Here is a 19,516-nt window from a genome sequence, read left to right as displayed (position 1 = left end):
CTAGCAGTGGAATCCAGTTTGATGCGTGTTTCGTCCTATTTGGGACTCGCCAGCTCTATGCACCTGCATTTCAGAGTTGATGCTCACTCTAAGACCCGAACCCAGTACCATTCGCTTCAAACACCATCATGTTATCCACTCAGCTACTGAATCCTAATAGCCACCTGCTTGTGCGATGGGAGCAATTTTCAATTTGGTCAATTATCATAGTGTAATCAATCTTTTGTAAAATAAGTATTGGTCGCGCAATTTCGTGGATTGGTTGATGTTAGAAACTATCACCATTGGATGCCGGCTCAGTGGTCCAGTTGGTTAAGCGTTCGCGCGCGAGACCGAAGGCCCTGGGTTCGAATCCCGCTCGCGGGATCGCGGATGCGCACTGCTGAGGAGTCCCACAATGGGACGAGACGGCCGTGCAGTGCTTCCAGGTTTTCAATTGTGATGGTCTAACATCAATCGGTTTATGATCTCAATCAAAAACCTAATAATCTCCACAACCCCTATACTAGTAATTTTGTTTCATTTTTCCATAACCTTTCCGATACACTAATGACACATTTTGTAAATAGTTCACTTGCAATCTATACAAAGATCTACTATTTATTTATATACTCTCTATAGTAATGAGAAACTTGACTACAGTTTATTTATTGTTTCGTCATATTTTTTATTATTAGTCACTTCACATTCTTGACAAATAAATTTTAGGTAAATATGAATTATTAGTTAATTTTCATCCGAATATCTTGGTAACAATAACAGAAGCAAAACATTTGGAAGCGTTAGGATTTAAAATACCAGAGATTGTTATAAATGCTGTAATGAAAGTGAGAACAAATGAATTGTATTTTTTTTTGAATGTATTTTTCTCGACAAAAAAATGTTTCAGAAGTGGTGTTTTGTGGATATTTTAGTAATTTTAATGGTTGAGATTGATAGGCAGGATCGTGAATGTGCACTGCTGAGGAGTCCCACAATTGCACGAAACGGACTTCCAGTGCTTCCAGGTTTTCCATGGCGGTCTAGATTCAATAGACTCATGATCCCAACCATTCAAAAAATGTTGTTTTTTATACATACACGCTTATCTTAAGCATTTGGCTATGTTTTTTTTTAATAAAAACAGTAAAAAAGTATAATGGGTTAACGTATTTGTTAAATTGATGGTTTAATATACTATGCTTTATACTTAGTTAAGGTAAATTAGCTCTTTAATCCAAATCATGATGACTTGAATCAAACTATAAGTATCAAGAACATTCATCTTTTTTCTTTTATTTAAAAAAAACCCTGATGGTCTGTATGCTTGATGTTGAGTTTCATATTACTTTGTTACCAAGATCAATGCAATATTATACATATCATAGGCTTAGAGTTTTGTAATGGCTAAGTACTTTTAACTAACTAACATCTAAGAAAACTAAAGCAATATTATCATCGAAACTGATAGTAATATTTTACTCTGACCGGTAGAACTTCATTAGAATAAGGACGTAGACAACAGAATCTCGGTTACCCTTATGAGATGAAAACTGTATTTTTTGGTAAAAATAAACAGTCGTCTTGGGTGCTGTTAAAGATATGAGGGCGGTTATCACTTCCCGGTTACCCACACCGTGGAAGGGTTCTTCTGGAGTTATCTGAAAAGGAAATTGGATTAGAGGTGGTCTTAGTGACCTTTTTATGAGTAATTTTTGTGTTAGCTCCGTAATTGTTGAAACCTTACCGCCGGAGACAGATATCCGTGAGATAAGGCGAAGTGTGCATTTTTAGGGTCGACCTTTTCTAACCCCACCCCTCCTTGTGGGAAGGCAGCATCGGTGTCACGCTGGTCGTCGAAGGAAACACCTTACTGCTGTCACATCTCTGTACATTCAGCAGTACGACTTCGCCTTCGGACCTTGGGCTTGTTGCTTTTAGTCTTACCGCTCTTCAACCGACCTGTCTGACATGGTAGGACCTTGAGGAACGGTTGTTCCAGCCAGTATATCTCGGTTGCTTCATCACAATAGGCAAGCCCGACCACCACGTCAAGGTAGCAACAACGGTCGGGTTGGTAAAGATATGTTTGAATTGTTATGGTATAACGCAATCAGCTCACGAATTCGATTCATATCACAATTTATCGCTGTACGCAAATCTGAATAGTGCCATTTGAGTCAGACTTTATTTATTGTTTAGTAAAATATAAAAAGTTATATGTGTTATTACTTACCGAAGAACTTTTTACTGCGTTTCTGACATTTGGGTTGTTGAAGGTAGTCCACAGAAAACCCAGATGGTTCACTGTTAAAGTCTCAGACAAGTTATCTCAATACTGCAGGTATGCCTTGCTGATGAGTGCCACATGCCATGAAACCCAGCTTTAAGCTATTTTGCTAACTCCCATCCAACCACCTAACATTATAATATAATTTAGGTGGTGTTGAGTCAGCTAGATTATTGGTCATACTGAGAATTAATTGAGAAAATCCAATTTACAATAAGGGCAAAACAAACATGATATGGGTTACCATTTAAGATAAACCGAATTGTTCCAGAAACATCCTATTTTTCATACGTTAGTATATGTATATATATTATTACCATTTCTTATCATTTAAATAGGAATCCAGCTATATAGTTTATGTGGAGAAGTTGAAATTTTTAGTTAAACGATGTCATGAATTATTTACACAACTTGATCCTGTTGAATTAACTATACTGGAATCATATATCATCAATTTGAGAACAATTATGAAACCTGGATGGGATATACTGAATTGGAAAAGTCTTGGTATAAATGAATTTATTACAAAAGTAGAAGAAGAATTAAATCGATTCGCTTCCATGTGTAACTTATGCAAAAAAACAGCCGCAGATATTGAAGCGCGTTTAGAATTAATTGGTTCAGCTGATTTATTTCCAACACCCAAGTGGACAGATGAATATCAGAAGACAGCAATGGGAGAATATTTCACATGCAAGGTAATTAATACCAATTTCGATTATCTTATTATTCTAATATTATTAACCGAAATATGGTGTATCAATGACCCTGTTAGTTGAAGTTAGACGATTTTGCTTATCTGACAATCTGACTATGAATAACACCTTTGAATATTGGAGACTTTCTAATCCTTTCTAATCCTTTGTTAATGATAAATGGGTAAATAGAATAACAATAAAATCTTACTAAAAAGAGGATAAATCTGAGCTAATACACTTTGTAGCATGATAGAAACAGAAAAATAAATGTAAATAAAGAAATATTGAATATATGTTAAACAATCACATAAAGAATATTTAATCAAACTGTTCAGAACTAATAACAGTAAATACATCTAGGCTATGAATTCATGGTATTATTAAAGTTGGATTTCAAATGACATAATTCTATGACGTTTAACAACTAAAGATGAATAGATACTATAAATCTATGCTGTTTTTACTCATAACATCAGTTATATTTGTGGAGTATGATGACAGATTTAAATTAATCAGGTACTTTGGTTAAGGTAAGTAAATCATTGTTATGTAATACGACATTTATTGAAAACGTTTTACACGAATAACTAGTACCAGTTCATTCGTGAATGTGGTTGTTTAATTCTTATTAAAGCTAAATATAAAAGCTGTACAAATCAATATATATTTGCTAAAATGTAACCAAAATTCAGAAATTGTGTAATTTGTTTGATGTAATTAAAAGTTTGTTATATGATTTTGATTTTATTCCTCCCTTTTTACACAGGAATATTTTACACAGACAGTTATTGAAAGACAGAAACAATTTGAAGAGTTACGTATGCAACATACCTCCTTGACACCATTGATTATTAAACTTGAAGGTGCAATAACTCAGCAAAATACAGGGAATAGTAAAATAATGGTCCCTTATTTTGAATATTGGGAGAAAAAGCTATTCGATCGAATTTATGCGGTAACCATACAATGTTATGAGACCTAACATTCAATTATATATATATATATATATATATATATATATATATATATATATATATATATATATATATATGATAATGCAAATAAAAGGCCAAACCAATCTAAATTAGACCGCCATTGAAAACTTGGGAGCATCGAACGTCCGTTTTGTCCTAATACGGAGTTCCTCAGCAGTGCTCATTTGCGATTCCCCATACAGGATTCGAACCCGAGGCATGAACGTTTAACTTTCTGTTCCATTGACGGGGTCATGAATGAGCACCGCTAAGGGATTCAATACTATTGAAAAACGGCCATCGGATTTCAAATGGTACCTGATTTTAGTGAAATCCAACAATCTCCACAACTAACTGAAAATTTTACACGTAGCGATAAGTATATAAGACTAGGTAAAGCGAAAATCTATCTAAGGGATCGATATCAGTTTTGTTATTGTACATGTTAGTATATATTGACAGAACTCTTTGATATAGAGGACTGTAATATCATGGTTTAAAATTCTCTATCCAGTTCAACTTACTTTCTTATCTTGGTGTAAACACATGCTCGTTCTAATTCTAAAACAAGGGGTTATACACTGTGCGAAAAATATGTAAAAACCTTTCCAGTTGATGACCAACAAACAAATTTCACAAAATAATGAGGAATAAAACGTATTATTGATATTAGTTATATTTGTTTCATTATCTCAGTTCATCCCAATGAATCGTGGTTCTTGTCACCTAGAAATATAATTAATTTTACGTCGAGTAAATTGTTGACAATGTACTATTTTAAGTATTTCAGTGAAACATATCCCATTGTCCAGTAGATTTCCATCATTTTGGAATATTATTTGATTTGCAAACTGTCAGACTACTGATATTCTAAACTTTGATGCAAATGTTATTCTTAGACATAAATGTGCGTGTGAAATATCAGCGATACATGACCATGTTTTTCAGAATAAATGATGACCAATAAAAAAACACTTTCATTTATCAATATTCTTAAAATAATCAACATTTGTTTATATTTTAGAGGGTATAAAAGTTCACAATTAACATAAGGCTCCTAAATATTATTGAACTACGCATCAACCTGGTGGACTAAGCTAATCTTCATTGTATTCGATAATATTCAACGAAAAAATTTCTCATATTCCATTTACTGTTTGATAAACAAATAATCTAATCAAGAAAATAACTCGTATAAAATGTTTAGTAAATAAAGAAGGAATGAATCGAGCTGATTCGAGCTCTATTCGTTCCTTCTTTATTTACCAAATGTCAAAATGGGAATTTTCACTATATTGAAACGTTTTGAGCAAACCTTTGCTTTAAAGATTCTCAACGAGTATCTGAAGTATAGCGCAAGGCTCAATGAAGCGAAGACAAATGTTGATTGCTCGATTCGTTCCTTCTTTATTTATCAAATGTCAAAATAGGAATTTTCACTATATAATATTTAAACAAATAAAAACATTTATAAGATATGACAAGAATGACTGGAAAATGATAAAGTTATAGTCAGTTAGGCATGTGAAAAACCTCATAATATATCTTAGTGTGTAATTATCTTTTATGATGAAATAAATCCTGTTGATTAACATTACAATGGTCTCATGAATATTATTCTATATTGTATCATAAATACCTCATTATATCAAAGCCAATGTAATGATTTCAAGTTTCTTCACTATTACGTATTTTTGATTGTGTTTAGATTTTCTTATGTTTTATTTTATTTTGAGATGGTGATTAGAAATCTTCAATCATATTTAAATCGTATTTCTCGTCAACATGAGCCACTGTTTGCAGTTGATCTTATGTTAGCTGGAACAGATGTAGTTGGTAATCCACAGCCAGCTGAACTTTATCGACTAGTCATTCAAGTAATGATATATTGAATTAACTTTAAAAATTTCCTTTTCACTAACCACAGGTTTTAAAACAATAGTCAGAACAGATTTAGGCGGGTCTACAATTTATGGACGAATCAATCAGGTATAAGATAACAGGTCTCGGATTTTGGCGCGAAATTCATCCATCCATTTGGCTTAATAGAATTTTGGCATTATAACTGATGTCGGTTCGTGATGAAAACCCTAAATCTAATTCCTAACCCTAACCATAAACTGTAAATCATAATTCTAATTCCTCACATTGGTTTATAACCCTTATTTCGTCTTAGTTATTAGGTGAACACTCTCAAGGTCACTTTAACCTCGCTCAAAGGTCGTCCATAAATTATATTCTCACTGATAAAATTTAATCTTTAACTTAGAACAACTAATATTACATTTTAAAAATATCACTTTAGATGCATTACAATGAAAAATTTGGCCAAATAGTTTGAGTTCGCCTATTTAGTGATGAAACAGGTGGCCCAATATATTTGGAAGTATCTAAACTTGCGATTGAGATTACGATTAATTTAGTCGAGTTAAAGTAATGTTCCCTGAGATATGATACTATGCACTTTATTTTCATTTAACTAATTTTAGTTATTCTATTCGTCTGCAATATTTTAAGTGTCGTCTTAAACAAAAATATCAACAGTTAATTTATTACTTAACTAGAGGCCAGCTGTATTCATAAAATTTAGAAACTGCATATCACGATGACCACTATTTATATCAAATAAATGAATAGCAACAATCAGATATAACTCAACTGCTCACATATTGTTCGAGTTTCAGTAAATCAAGGATATGATTTTTTGAATAATGGTGAATATATTCAAATAACAAGTTCAACCAATACCTGATCAAGTAGTTCTTCCTGATAAAAGATTACTTTATCCACCTCCACGTAGTAGTGTGTTTTATATATGCCTTTTAATGCTATATAAGATGTGTTTTATTTTAAAGGTAATTATATACTATTATTCCCGTCACATATTAATTATTTTTCTATTTTCCGTCTCACTCAAAAGGAATTAAGGGATGCGATTGAATCAACACGTGTATTCGTTAGATGGTATCGTGGTACATGTGTAATTGCTCCAGGTGTTAAGATTGATGGTAGTGAAGATTTACACTATTTTACTTTTTATGAAGAAATTGCAAAATCCAGTGAAATAGCTGATTTAGTTCAACAAATTGCAAAAGTTTATGCGAATACAGTTGAAAAAGTGAAACGATTTCAAGATAGTTGGCGTAAACATAAAGGGAAATTTGTTGCCAATAAAGTGAGTACAATAAATCAGAAGGGGTAATGGTTTGACTTACTTCAAGAGATACTCCTGGAGTTCTGGTGAGAAGCCGTGACCAGTGGAGTTCAACTAGGTCTGTTGTCGGATATCAGCTCACTGAAGACAATGGTGTACGGTGGCGCAACTTCGTGGATTGGTTGAAGTTAGGCATTAACACCGTTGGATGCCGGCTTAGTGGTCTAGTTGGTTAAGCGCCTGGCGTGAGACTGATAGGTTCTGCGTTCGAATCTCGCGGGGGGCGGGATCGTGAGTGCGCACTGCTGAGGAGTCCCATATTAGGACGAGTTGGCCGTCCAGTGCTTCCAGGTTTTCCATGGTGGTCTAGCTTCAAGTGACTCACGAGTTCAATCAGTGAAATTTCTAAAATCTACACAAAACCCTTTCTGAAAAATAATCATTACTTTACTGGGAACATTATGATATTTCATATGATAAAAATTTATTCCTAAAACAACAAAGCGGTTTATTGTTTCCTTGTCTTTTTATTAATTCAAGATGTATATCAATTCGTATTTTTGTAAACTGATATAATGAAAATAAAAGATTCAGTATTTTTCATCCTAAATAAAAATAAATAATAATAGCCCCCAAAATATCATTAGTTAAACAATCATGATAATAAACACGATTGACTGTAATCTTAAAAGGAAATATAACAAATGTCATACTTAGCAGCATCTGTATATATATATATATATATATATATATATATATATATATATATATATATATATATATATAGTGTCTCTCTGATATTACACAGAAAGTGGATATAACAAGTCCATCTGCAGTAATTGATAAACAGTAAATTTGGAACAAATCGAATGTGACTAGAAATGGATGCACGTTTTGTCCTATTAGGAACTCTTCATCTAGATTTGATGTTTACTCAAGGATTTAAACCATTTACTATTCGCTTCCGACCCCAAACTAGTCATCTACTTATTTACTGAGTCCTGATAGCTACTCACTTGTGCAACGGGTATAAATTTTATTTTAACCAATAAGAAAAAACATGCGTTTTGGGTTTCATTGCTAGTCACATTCTATTTATTCTATGTAAATTTGTGTTATAATGGCTTTGTCGAAGCGATCTGCTAGGAGGCACGTGTACCAGCTAAGACTTATCAAAATTCAGTTAAGAATACAAACGAAGAAACATCCACAACCATTAAATTAATAAAAAACAGTTTATTTTTATCTACTGAAGACCAGAGGCTATAGTAATTCGCAAAGTCAAAACCGAGACTTTTGTTTAGAACACGTCGATAATTAAGCTTTATCCTACTTGATAAAAGCGATGAACATTGCAGATAACTATGAATAAAATTCTAAACGTTCAACTCAACTTATTTATTTCTATTCCCCTAAACATCTTTGTAATATACACGAATATCTTCTATAATATTAACAAAATAACATTTCAACATTTCAACTCATCATTCATTTAATTCAATTTACATTTAAATTTAATTCCTAAAACAATGATGATTAGTGTTGGCGATGGTTGGAAGAAAGTTAGAGGCGGCTAAACCAAAACGTGGAATCAGTGCTTGAAGTCACTAACTTCTAGTCTGAGCCATGTTGGCAGATATAGACTACTTGGTTGGAGTCCACACGACTATCGTAACCAATGGTTGGAGACTGAGTGACATTGCTTAGCATCGATTACAAGGGTGTAGGTGTATACACTATTTATCTTCCCCTAAACCATGAGATTAAATTTACTTTAGACCTTTCTTTCTACCAACTAATTCGTTCTCCCTGTACCATATGGTTATATGAAATGTTTATTTTATTACCAGTGAATTGACTGCTTCTATGAATCCGTTGTTCATCTTGTTGTGTTAATGAGGTGTGGCAACTGGGATCGATGCGTATATGTGCCTCGTCCCACGTTATAACTGACTGACTGACTTAAGACAATTCACTGTTTTCTCTTAGGCAATTCGTTAGAAACTTCTCTTGTCAATTTTTACTTAAATATTTAAATTAATCAAACTTATTATCTACTTTGTAGCTGCTAATAGAACAAAAAAATAATCTGTATACATCTTATTCCGAATTTCTTATCGGTTAGTGTTTTGTTAAACATTTGTATAGAGCATATATGATCAAAAATATAAATTTACCCTTTTAGTTAACTCAAGTGGAAAAATGGATGGAAACCCCTCGTACTGCAATTGAAATTCATGAGAAAATATTAGAAATGAATAATAAATTAAATGATTTATGTGAAACACCTGAATTATTGAATATTGGTTGTATACAATTAAGATTAAAAAGTTTAATTCATAATATACATGAACATAATAGAAAATGGACAATAGCCTATGGTAAACAACTTCATGATATTGGTAAAGAAATGTTGACAAGTTTACATGAAGAGTTCAAAGTAAATTAATGTTATCATTTATGTCTTCATAATATGTATGATATGATATGATAAATTTAATTGTTCTGTCCAATTCTATAAGTGTACAACACGTCCTAATCATCTGTTTAATAAGTACTCTAAACAGAGTCTTGAACCCTTTATACTACAAAATCCGATGTCCCCCTCTCTAAATACTTCCTCTCTGGGATAATACACTTGTTCAATTTCTATTTTCATTACTCAGTACATCCCGAAACTCTTAAAAGTAATTTGTTTCGGCTGCTTGATATCACAGCTTACTAAATTCATTTCTACAGACAATTTTTCAGATTCCGTTTTTCAGGAATGATCCATCGAAACAAGAAGACCATAATACACATATAATTTATTCATAAACATACAAAACAAATAATGATCTTGGTATTGAATCATTCTTGTTGTTTCCATAAACTCCACTTGAATAGGACCACTTTTCAGTTTTTTGTTCTTATAAACATCTCGGAACATTTTATGGATTTCTTGAGAGGTTTTCCCAAGTTTAATCAAAAACCTTAGTACCTCAATCCACGTGTCTGTAAGACAGATCATGTGATAATGTCCAGCTTTGTTGTCCGAGATTACGTGTAGGGACAATGTAGCTGACGTACCGATTGATACAAAAGTGAATGAATTCTGTTATATTTTATGTAAGCTGAACATAATGAAGAATTTCTCCGATTCACATTACATTGATGCTTAAATTTGCTTCGACTTCATGTCATGTTAGCGAGCTTAGAAAACTTGAACTAAAATTCCCTGTAAAGTTTATTGTTGAATAGATGATAAACCAATATGCTATATCAGATAATCTTCAAGAAATCAAAATTTCTGTAGAAACTATTATGAATGTATATATCAAGAATTAAGTTATTTCACAAAAGAAGGTTATAACATTCTTCAATAACAAATATTGTTACTTACAATATACGTTTACAACATGTAAATTCTTAAATATAAACTCAACTATGATAGATTTACATACTGGTTAATCTCCACCGATAGATCAAACAGAACTTAAGAACTCTAAAGTAGAAAGCCATAAGATTAGTCACTCATTTCCACCTTAATATTCTGATGATTATGTGAAATCAAAATAGAGTTATCTGAGGAAAATAAAACAGACTAACGTGAAGAATGGACTAGTGATTTTTATCACGAAGTGAGAATAACAACGACAGTATATCCAGTTAGACATCATTTTAACGATGTAGAAATATGATGGTATATCATAAATTACACATTAAGTTCTAATCAGTTAGAGATGTATTAATTATTTGCAATAATTTTATTAAAATGAACAATAGAGATATGAATTTTGGCTTTATCGTGGTTTCTATATAGAACAGCTTAACTACAATGATTTAGATGATATATGCCTTTGTGAAGCTGACGTAAATGTTACCCAGACTATCATCTAAATCATATATATATATATATATATATATATATAATAAACTACTTTCAAACCTCCAGACCAGATCTATATTGTTCTGTAACTTTTTGTTTCTTCTATTCTTAATTCAACATTCAGCATCGATCCGAAGATCTAGAAGATGTGCCAACAACACTGACTGAATTAAAAGATATTTTGCGTGCTATTCATGAAATCAGATTAACAACATTGGAAACGGAAGAAAAATTAATCGATATTGAAGAACGTTATCGTTTATTAAATTATCACAATTTACCGGTACCGGAAAATGAAATTGAATCAGTAAAAAGTTTACGATCAGTATGGATGAATTTACTAAAATTCGCAAATTATAAAGAACATACATTGAGTCGAATCAAAAACAAATTTGCTAAAATTACTTTAGAAGATATTACAAAGTTTAATCAGTTGGTGATTGAGTTTGAAAAACGTTTCACAGAAAATGGTCCTGGCACATTGATCAGTGATTTGGATTTAGCTGTAACATCTGCAAAAGTAATTTAAATGCCTAACATTTGCTTTTATAATTGGCCAATCATTGAGTAGTGACCAATGTCATATTTGCTTAGTCCTTTATTGCTGTTCGAATTCTATCGATCAAGATGAGACGTGAACACTAATCTAAATCACTCGATATCATTTGTACTAAGTTGAAATTTTAGATGGTTGAAATTAATTTTCTACAGGAAACTCTTGACCTAGATTTTATGCTATCTAGAACTCGTCAGCCAGTTGTACTGGCAACTTGGCTTTTGAATTTGAAACACTCCCTCAGAGACCTAATATTCTTGAATACGGTCTTTGATAAGTTCTTGGATGTATACGTATATGTATATGTAGTGGATATAGAAAATGCATAAAAGATTAAATATTTGTATTCAACAATCGTCTGACAGTGTGAGATTATTATTATTTTTTAGTAATTTTCTGTTTCTCATTTTCTCCTTTTCTTAAAAAAATTAATCACTTTAGGAGTATCATGAAGAACTAAATGAACTTGAAATTAAACGCAAAGAATTAACATCAGCTGAACAACTTTTTAATTTACCATTAACTCAATATCCTCAATTAATTAATATTCAGAAAGAATTGAATGGATTAGATCAGTTATTCAATATTTATTTGAAACAAAAGGTAACAGAAATGAATCTTTATTAAACTGTCTATCCCTTTTCAAGTTAATATGGAATTTAATAGTTGAATTCATGAATCGATGAAAGCTAGACCAACATGGAAAATCTTGAATTACTAGACGGCCGGTTCGTCCTAGTATAGGACTCCTTAATAAGGCACATTCACAATCTCACAACCCGGATTCGAACCCAGGACCTTCGGTCTTGCTTGCGAACACTTTTATGCATACAGTTTAAGCTTCAGTTGACGGTAGGCAAAAGTGTCCTATGTTTTAAGGATTGTAGTACAAGAAGACCTTATACATTTGGGCAAATTCTACAAAAAACCTTAGAATCAATGTTTCGATCAGCGAAATGATTAAAACCGATTAAATGTTCAAATGCAGAATTCCTAACAACTTTCTTCTCATCCTTGTAGAAACACACTGGAGCATTTTCTTGTATCTAGGTTGAAAGCAGGCTCTGGCTACACCCTATGTACTTTGCTTCACATCGGCAGATGATTTCGTAAACACATACAGAGGTAGTATACTCATGAACGGAGAACTAAAATCAAGCGAGAACATGAGTTCTCTCGATGTATAAACATTAGTAATACTATCAACTATGAAAATAATTGACAAGTACCATAAACAGTATATTGAGATACATCCCTTCTAACTAGTTTTAATCATTGAGCCAACTATTTAATGATTTAATGATATTATGAAATAGACGTATTCTAGATAAGAATTAACGGTTATTTAGGCTCATTTACTTTAGGCAATCCATATAAACACCCATCTGTGGTGATTATCCCATTATCTTTCAATTTTTTCATAAAATCAATATGCCGTTTTTCAATCTGTGAATTTACAAGTAATACTTTCTCAATAAGATATTTGGTTTTCGTCGAGTAATTATTTATCATTGCCATCGATTTTATAGTTGAAACAACTTGCTTTAAGTTGGTATTAACTACTGATTAAAATGACCGTCTAATTTACTTGAATTTATCTATTATTTATTTATTTATTTTAACACATAGATATTGGTACAAGGAGGCACCAAATAGATATGCGCCACATAAATCAATCGATTTGTGTGAGGGCTGTGATACTGCCCGGATGCCCAAACCGAAACAGGTGGTTTTCTTAGGGTACCACACCCGAGCCTTTGACTTTAAGGTCTGACTCACAAGGCAGTGGAGCATCGTGAGGAGATGCAGTCCCATGGTAATCGGTGACCAACGATTGATTCATACGCCATTTGTTCCAGCAGGATACTGGAGCCCATGTGCACCACTGGTTTGGGATCCGGTTAAAGCGCCGGACATTCGCTTTTTGTCCTCTCATTTTCGTAAACAACACCCTCGCCACGAGAAGGCAGTGAGCAGGACTTCTCTGGCAGAGGCTGCGTACGCGTGGCCGTGTGAGAGTATTTCGAGAGGGAGGGCGGACCCACCCCACTCTCGACCATACCAGGGCATTTGGGGACAATATTAATATTAATATTTCAATATTAACAATTTCAAATGTTAACATATTACATAGATACACAAATTATAAACTAAGTTAACAGTAAATATTATTTTTCCCTGTTAATACTGAATAACGATTGTGTATTATCATAAGTAATCTATTTCTAGGAAATTTTTAAAAAAAATTTATAGTAGATTAAGAATTATGTAATTTTTATAATAATTGTGTACCTTTTAATTCTGGAGAATAAGTTGTTCAATGTTATCCATTTTCAAGTATATCGTTTCGTGATGAATGTTATTGTCATCAATTTAGATGGTAATAATCTTAATGTTTTACAGTTTGCATAATAGATTCACCTTTGCCAGATGATAAGTAAAAACATAAATGGATAGTCAGTCATTCATGTGAAATATAAAACTCGACTATATCTGTAGTTCATCCGTACCAATGACTAGTTTTGTAATGCAATTCTAAAAGCTCTATTGAGAAGCCATGAAGAATTAAATTTTACAGTGTTAACAATTACACATTTAACCACCGATGAATTTGGAAGATGTTCATACAATAACACAAATCAAATGAAGTTAGAAATGTAAATTATTATATACCGTATCAGTGGTCTAGATGTTAAGCCTTTCCTGAAAGGTTTAAAGATCCTAGCTTAGATCCTCCATGTGATCGCGGATCCATAGCGTTAAGGAGTTTCATATTATTACGAAACAACTCTCTAGTTCGCTCAGATTTTCAATGGTTTGGTAACTATAATCAATGGATCATGTAAATCATAAGATTCAACAATCTTGACAAACTTCCTAATAATATTGTTATCATTTATATTCGAATTTCTAGCAAGCTCGTGAAGAATGGTCACAAATATTATGGAGAGATTTAAATATATCAATTTTACAAAATGGTGTTGAAAGTTATTTAAAAGATCTAAGAAATTTACCAAAATCTGTTAGAACTCTACCAATCGGACGTGTAGTATTTGAACAAATTCGCACATTTCGAGATTCATTACCATTGTTTCTGGATTTAAAAAATGAAGCTTTAAGAGAAAGGTAAAATGTATTACATTATTCACTATTGTTATTAAATATTATTTCTTTGAATAATGTTATTCAATTGAAGATCTAATATGAATATTTGTCTGTAGAATACAATTTAATTCGATGTGTGATTCATTTCAATAGTATATTTGAATGAGTTTCAATGTCATTATTTCATTTTCATTCATTATTATTGGCAATAACATTAGAAATAAAATTGATAGTTTTAGGTAGAAAACCTTGGAGTTAGTTTTGCTTTAGATTTTTATACAGCCTTTTTGAAAAAACATTATGTTTTAAGAATTTCACAATTGTAATTTTAAAACCGTTCGATACAGAGATTTATTATACTAATCATATCAGTCACCATTCTGTCTGTGTTACTTTTTATCACTATCAGAAGGGGGTCTTGTGGCTATTATAGTAATTTTATAGTTGAATTCATGAGTCAATTAAAGCTAGACCATCATGGAAAAACTGGAAGCACTTGACGACCGTTTTGTCTTAGTATGGGACTTTTATGCTTTTTACTACGTAGATGACATTACCTAATAGTCAGTTGTACTACAAATGATGAATAACATCTTTTTTAAAAAAAAAATGATTTGTCCTCTAGACATAAGAAACAGATATACAATGATTCATTTTTACGTTATTATTTTCAGTGATAACAGTAGAATAAATTACATAAATAAGTGAAAAGTACAAGTCGGTAGTGTGATGACAGGTATACTAGTTGTTATAAGAATAATAAAGGCTTGAATCAATGTTACATAATGGGAAATAGGTCAATGATTAGAAGAATATAAACAGTCAAATAACATTAATAAAATTTATAAGATTGCGTAATAAGAAGCGTTCAGATAATTGGACCGTGAAACGTATATTTGAGAGAAAAAATGGTAGGAAGGGGTGAAAAAAATAAACGAAGAGAGAGTATGGAAAATAATAATAAATAAAATCATTTATCAAGGCCAAGGGAGAGATAAGGGTATAACAAATTTCTTATGAACACAAAGACTTAGATTATTGGCTCGAATTCCAATAATTTCTGTTATGTGTAAGAGACGACATCGAACACCATTTATTATTTTCGTTATCAAGTTTGACGGGTTGTTGATCTGAGAATAATTTGGATAAATTTATTAAATTTAGTTTTAAATTCAAATATTTTTTTCTTTCACAAATTCAACAGACATTGGAATGAATTGATGCGTAAAACAGGACAAACATTCGATATGAATCCAGAAACATTTACATTGGCAAATATTTTCTCCATGGAATTACATCGGTTTACAGATCAAATATCTGAAATTGTAGCATTTGCAATCAAGGAATTAAGTATCGAAAAAGTATGAAGCATTGGATTACTTTTTTAAGACAATTCGAGTATTTTTAAACTTGAGTATGTTGTATAGTTTCTTATTATTGCTAATAGAAATACAATAGTTGAGATCATGAATCAATTGAGGCTAGATCACCGTGGAAAACCTGGAAGCACTGGACGGCCGTTTCATCCCAGTATGAGACTCCTCAGCAGTACGCATCCACAATCCCGCCTCGCGAGATTCAAACTCAGAACTTGTCGGTGATTTAGAGAATTGGATTTTATATAATTTAATAAACTAATCGCTAAAAGACAATCAACTAAATTTAAAACTATGTTCAAGGTTTTTGTTCGCCAGTTTGATTCTAGCTTTATCAAGGGAATAGTCAAAGTTGCCAACTCTAAATAATGATGCAAAACATCTATGTGTTAACTCACTGTCTAATCATGTTATGTCGTTGAGTATGGATTTTTGAGATATTGGAATATTGGTCATTCCAAATCCTGTTAAACAAAGATATACATATGCGTTCATGTAAACCTGTTGGGAAAAAACCATTGATTATACATACCTCTGGACTATAGATGAGAACATATTCCTTGTAATAATCATTTGCTCACTGGTGACTAGCTTCAAGATGCAACTCGTGAAGTTCTAGTGAAAATTCATGACCAGTAGATTTCAACTACACCGGGAGCGGAACAGTTGTCTACCCGAGACATTGTATGAAGGTTGCGCAGTATTGTGAATTGATTATGGTTAGATACTAACACCTATGGATACCGGCTCAGTGATCTAGAGATTAAACGTTTACACTCGGGACTGTGGACACTCGGTTAAATTTTTATATGACGGATCCCCATACTAAGATAAGATGCCAGTCCAGTCCTCTTAGGCTTTCAATGGTGGTTTAACTAAAATCAGTTTGTGATTTAAACTATAGAAATATTTTTATTAACTATCAGAACTAACACACAATTAGACATTTAACTGAGTTTCGAGTTCCAACTCGTTTCTACACGTTTTGACATGGCCAACTGAATAAAACCATCGAACATTATACAAACAAGATTGTAATTTCAAACAGCGAACAGAAATATTCCTTATCTTAAAATATACATATTAAACGGAATAGTTGATATTTGTTAATGTACTTTTTCGCTGTGTCCACTAACATATCTAAATCCTTTTGAAGAGACCTTTCAACCGATAATAAATAGGCTTATAATATATGGTTAATTTTTTGAAGGGTGTTAAAGAAGTTGAAGAAACTTGGCAAAATCTTAATTTCAATGTTATCAGTTATGTGAAAGCAGGTCAAAATAGAGGATACGTTTTAGGTGCACTAGACGATATAATTCAAATACTTGAAGATAATTCAATGAATTTACAATCAATGGCATCAAGTAAATTTATTGGTCCATTTTTATCAACTGTACAATTATGGGAGAAAAATTTAAGTATAATTAGTGAAATAATTGAAGTATGGTTAATTGTTCAACGTAAATGGATGTATTTAGAAGGAATATTTATTGGCGGTGATATACGTGCACAACTACCAGAAGAAGCTGCCAAATTTGACAACATTGATAAAATGTTTAAAAAGGTAATTTACTGAACTTGTGGTCATGTTTTCTTTCATTCTTATATTTTACGTCACCGGTCATATATATATATATATATATATATATATATATATATATATATATATATATTATTTATACGCTAGTATTGTGAACATTATTGACACCAATATGGTCAACAATACCGGTTCCTTAAACCTTTCAAATTTTCGATTGACAATCACATCGCTTACAAAGTAATCATAATAGTATTGACATAGTTGGTTGAATTATTGATCAACAACACTAAAAATATCAGATATATTTTGGGAATAAACAAGCAACAGCTGTTGTTGCTGTGAGACATTCATGTTAGAAATAAATAAAATGGCAAGATCAAGATATTAATTCAATGTGATTTATGTTCAGTATGACTTCAGTTTTTAATTCAGCATGACAACTACTCAGTTTAATATATCTATTTCATTTTCAGTGTGATATTTTGAACGTTTACTCAGGATAATATGCTTTATGCTAATTTAGTGTGAACTGTTTTCACTAAATCATATAACTTGAGTAAGCCTAGTAGTAAAGAGTATTTCTTCCATATATGATCTAATATTTACTAATCATTAAGTGTGTGTAAAACCATCATATAAATGAGTGAACGTTTGTACTTAAGTTCATCTGTTTTGAATGGTGAAATAAATCTTCATATGCATCTGTTTTCATGTTCTTATCTGTGTCGTGGAAATCTTTGGGGTTTACAGCTTCGAACACCAAAAGTACTATTGCTGTTACAGTAGTAGTACCTAATTATAAATTTTGAGGGTACAAGCATAAATATTGGAAATATGGTGAATGGTTTAGGTGTTATCGAAATATGTGCTTGATATGTCTTGATGCACAAGCATTTTGCCTAAGTATGAAAAAGATATAGTATGGTGAGAAACAAGTAATCGGTTTTAGCCACATTCGAACTTGAATCTAAACTTGTGTTGGCATCATTATTAGAGCTTATTGTCATTGAAGAAGTAATCAGTAAACAAGTTAATAAAACTATAATAACCGATTAAATCATTTTAAAATTAGTAAAATCATTGGGTGACACATTAAGGGAGTGCCAAAAGTGAAGGTATGGAAATTCATTCAATAATGGTGGAGAATGTATAAGTACTAAATTTGAACCGAAGTGAAGACTATCAAACTATAATAGACAATAATTTCAATGAATGACTAGGATATATTTCGACAGAAATGGTTTTTAAGTAGTGACAAAAATATAACTGAATATTTATCAGTCAAAATTAACATTTCACTTTATGATTTCATTATGAGTAATAGAATTAGTTGAAAATGGTTTTTATTTCATTTCTGTCAAACAGATAACCAACATTAAATTATTTCTACCGGCTTATAATATATTTATTGAATATTGGTTGAAACAAAAATACTAATGAAAATGAAATTTTTTCTATTGAGATCATGAATCGATCGATGTTAGATCATTATTGAAAACCTGTAAGCACTAGACGGACGTTTTGTAGTGGTATGAGACTCTTCAATAGTGGTCATCCACGATTTATGGTTTCAATCAATCTCCACAACCTCATACTGATAGAATGAAATTATTGAATTATAAAAAACTGTTTTATTTTTCTATTTTACTTAAGATTATGTTTGAAACAAATAAATTACCGAATGTGAAAACATGTTGTTTAGTATCTGGTCGATTGAATGAATTAACTATTCTTGGTGAAGGATTGGAACGTTGTCAAAAATCATTAAATAATTATTTAGATTCTAAAAGAAATGCTTTTCCAAGATTTTTTTTCATTTCTGATGATGAATTATTGAGTATATTAGGATCAAGTGATTGTGAATGCGTTCAAGAGCATATGATAAAAGTTAGTTAAATTTAATTCATTTCCTATTGGTTGTTGAAATCTTTCTATTGATGTTTATGACTGCAATTGATTGTATTAAAACTTCA

At 31.7% G+C, this 19,516-nt stretch overlaps 1 protein-coding gene across 1 annotated transcript in view; it reads left to right on the top strand.

The window, feature by feature from the left end:
• The window catches only part of DNAH10 (Dynein heavy chain 10, axonemal), a gene marked incomplete at its 3' end in the record, with an annotated part of 74,052 nt that overhangs the window by 4,871 nt on the left and 49,665 nt on the right, over positions 1–19,516 (top strand). The window contains exons 8-19 of the mRNA XM_051219328.1: positions 709–827; positions 2,608–2,967; positions 3,734–3,922; positions 5,678–5,818; positions 6,862–7,116; positions 9,281–9,535; positions 11,088–11,483; positions 11,961–12,122; positions 14,434–14,645; positions 15,829–15,985; positions 17,211–17,567; positions 19,197–19,430. Coding sequence (XP_051066384.1) covers positions 709–827; positions 2,608–2,967; positions 3,734–3,922; positions 5,678–5,818; positions 6,862–7,116; positions 9,281–9,535; positions 11,088–11,483; positions 11,961–12,122; positions 14,434–14,645; positions 15,829–15,985; positions 17,211–17,567; positions 19,197–19,430 — 2,837 coding nt within the window. The remainder of the gene's footprint in view (positions 1–708; positions 828–2,607; positions 2,968–3,733; positions 3,923–5,677; positions 5,819–6,861; positions 7,117–9,280; positions 9,536–11,087; positions 11,484–11,960; positions 12,123–14,433; positions 14,646–15,828; positions 15,986–17,210; positions 17,568–19,196; positions 19,431–19,516) is intronic.

Source organism: Schistosoma haematobium, chromosome 4, assembly GCF_000699445.3.
Source record: "Schistosoma haematobium chromosome 4, whole genome shotgun sequence".
In the NCBI taxonomy this organism is placed as follows: Eukaryota; Metazoa; Platyhelminthes; class Trematoda; order Strigeidida; family Schistosomatidae; genus Schistosoma; species Schistosoma haematobium.
Note: the sequence above shows the minus strand (reverse complement) of the source record. Positions and strands in the feature narration are given on the sequence as shown.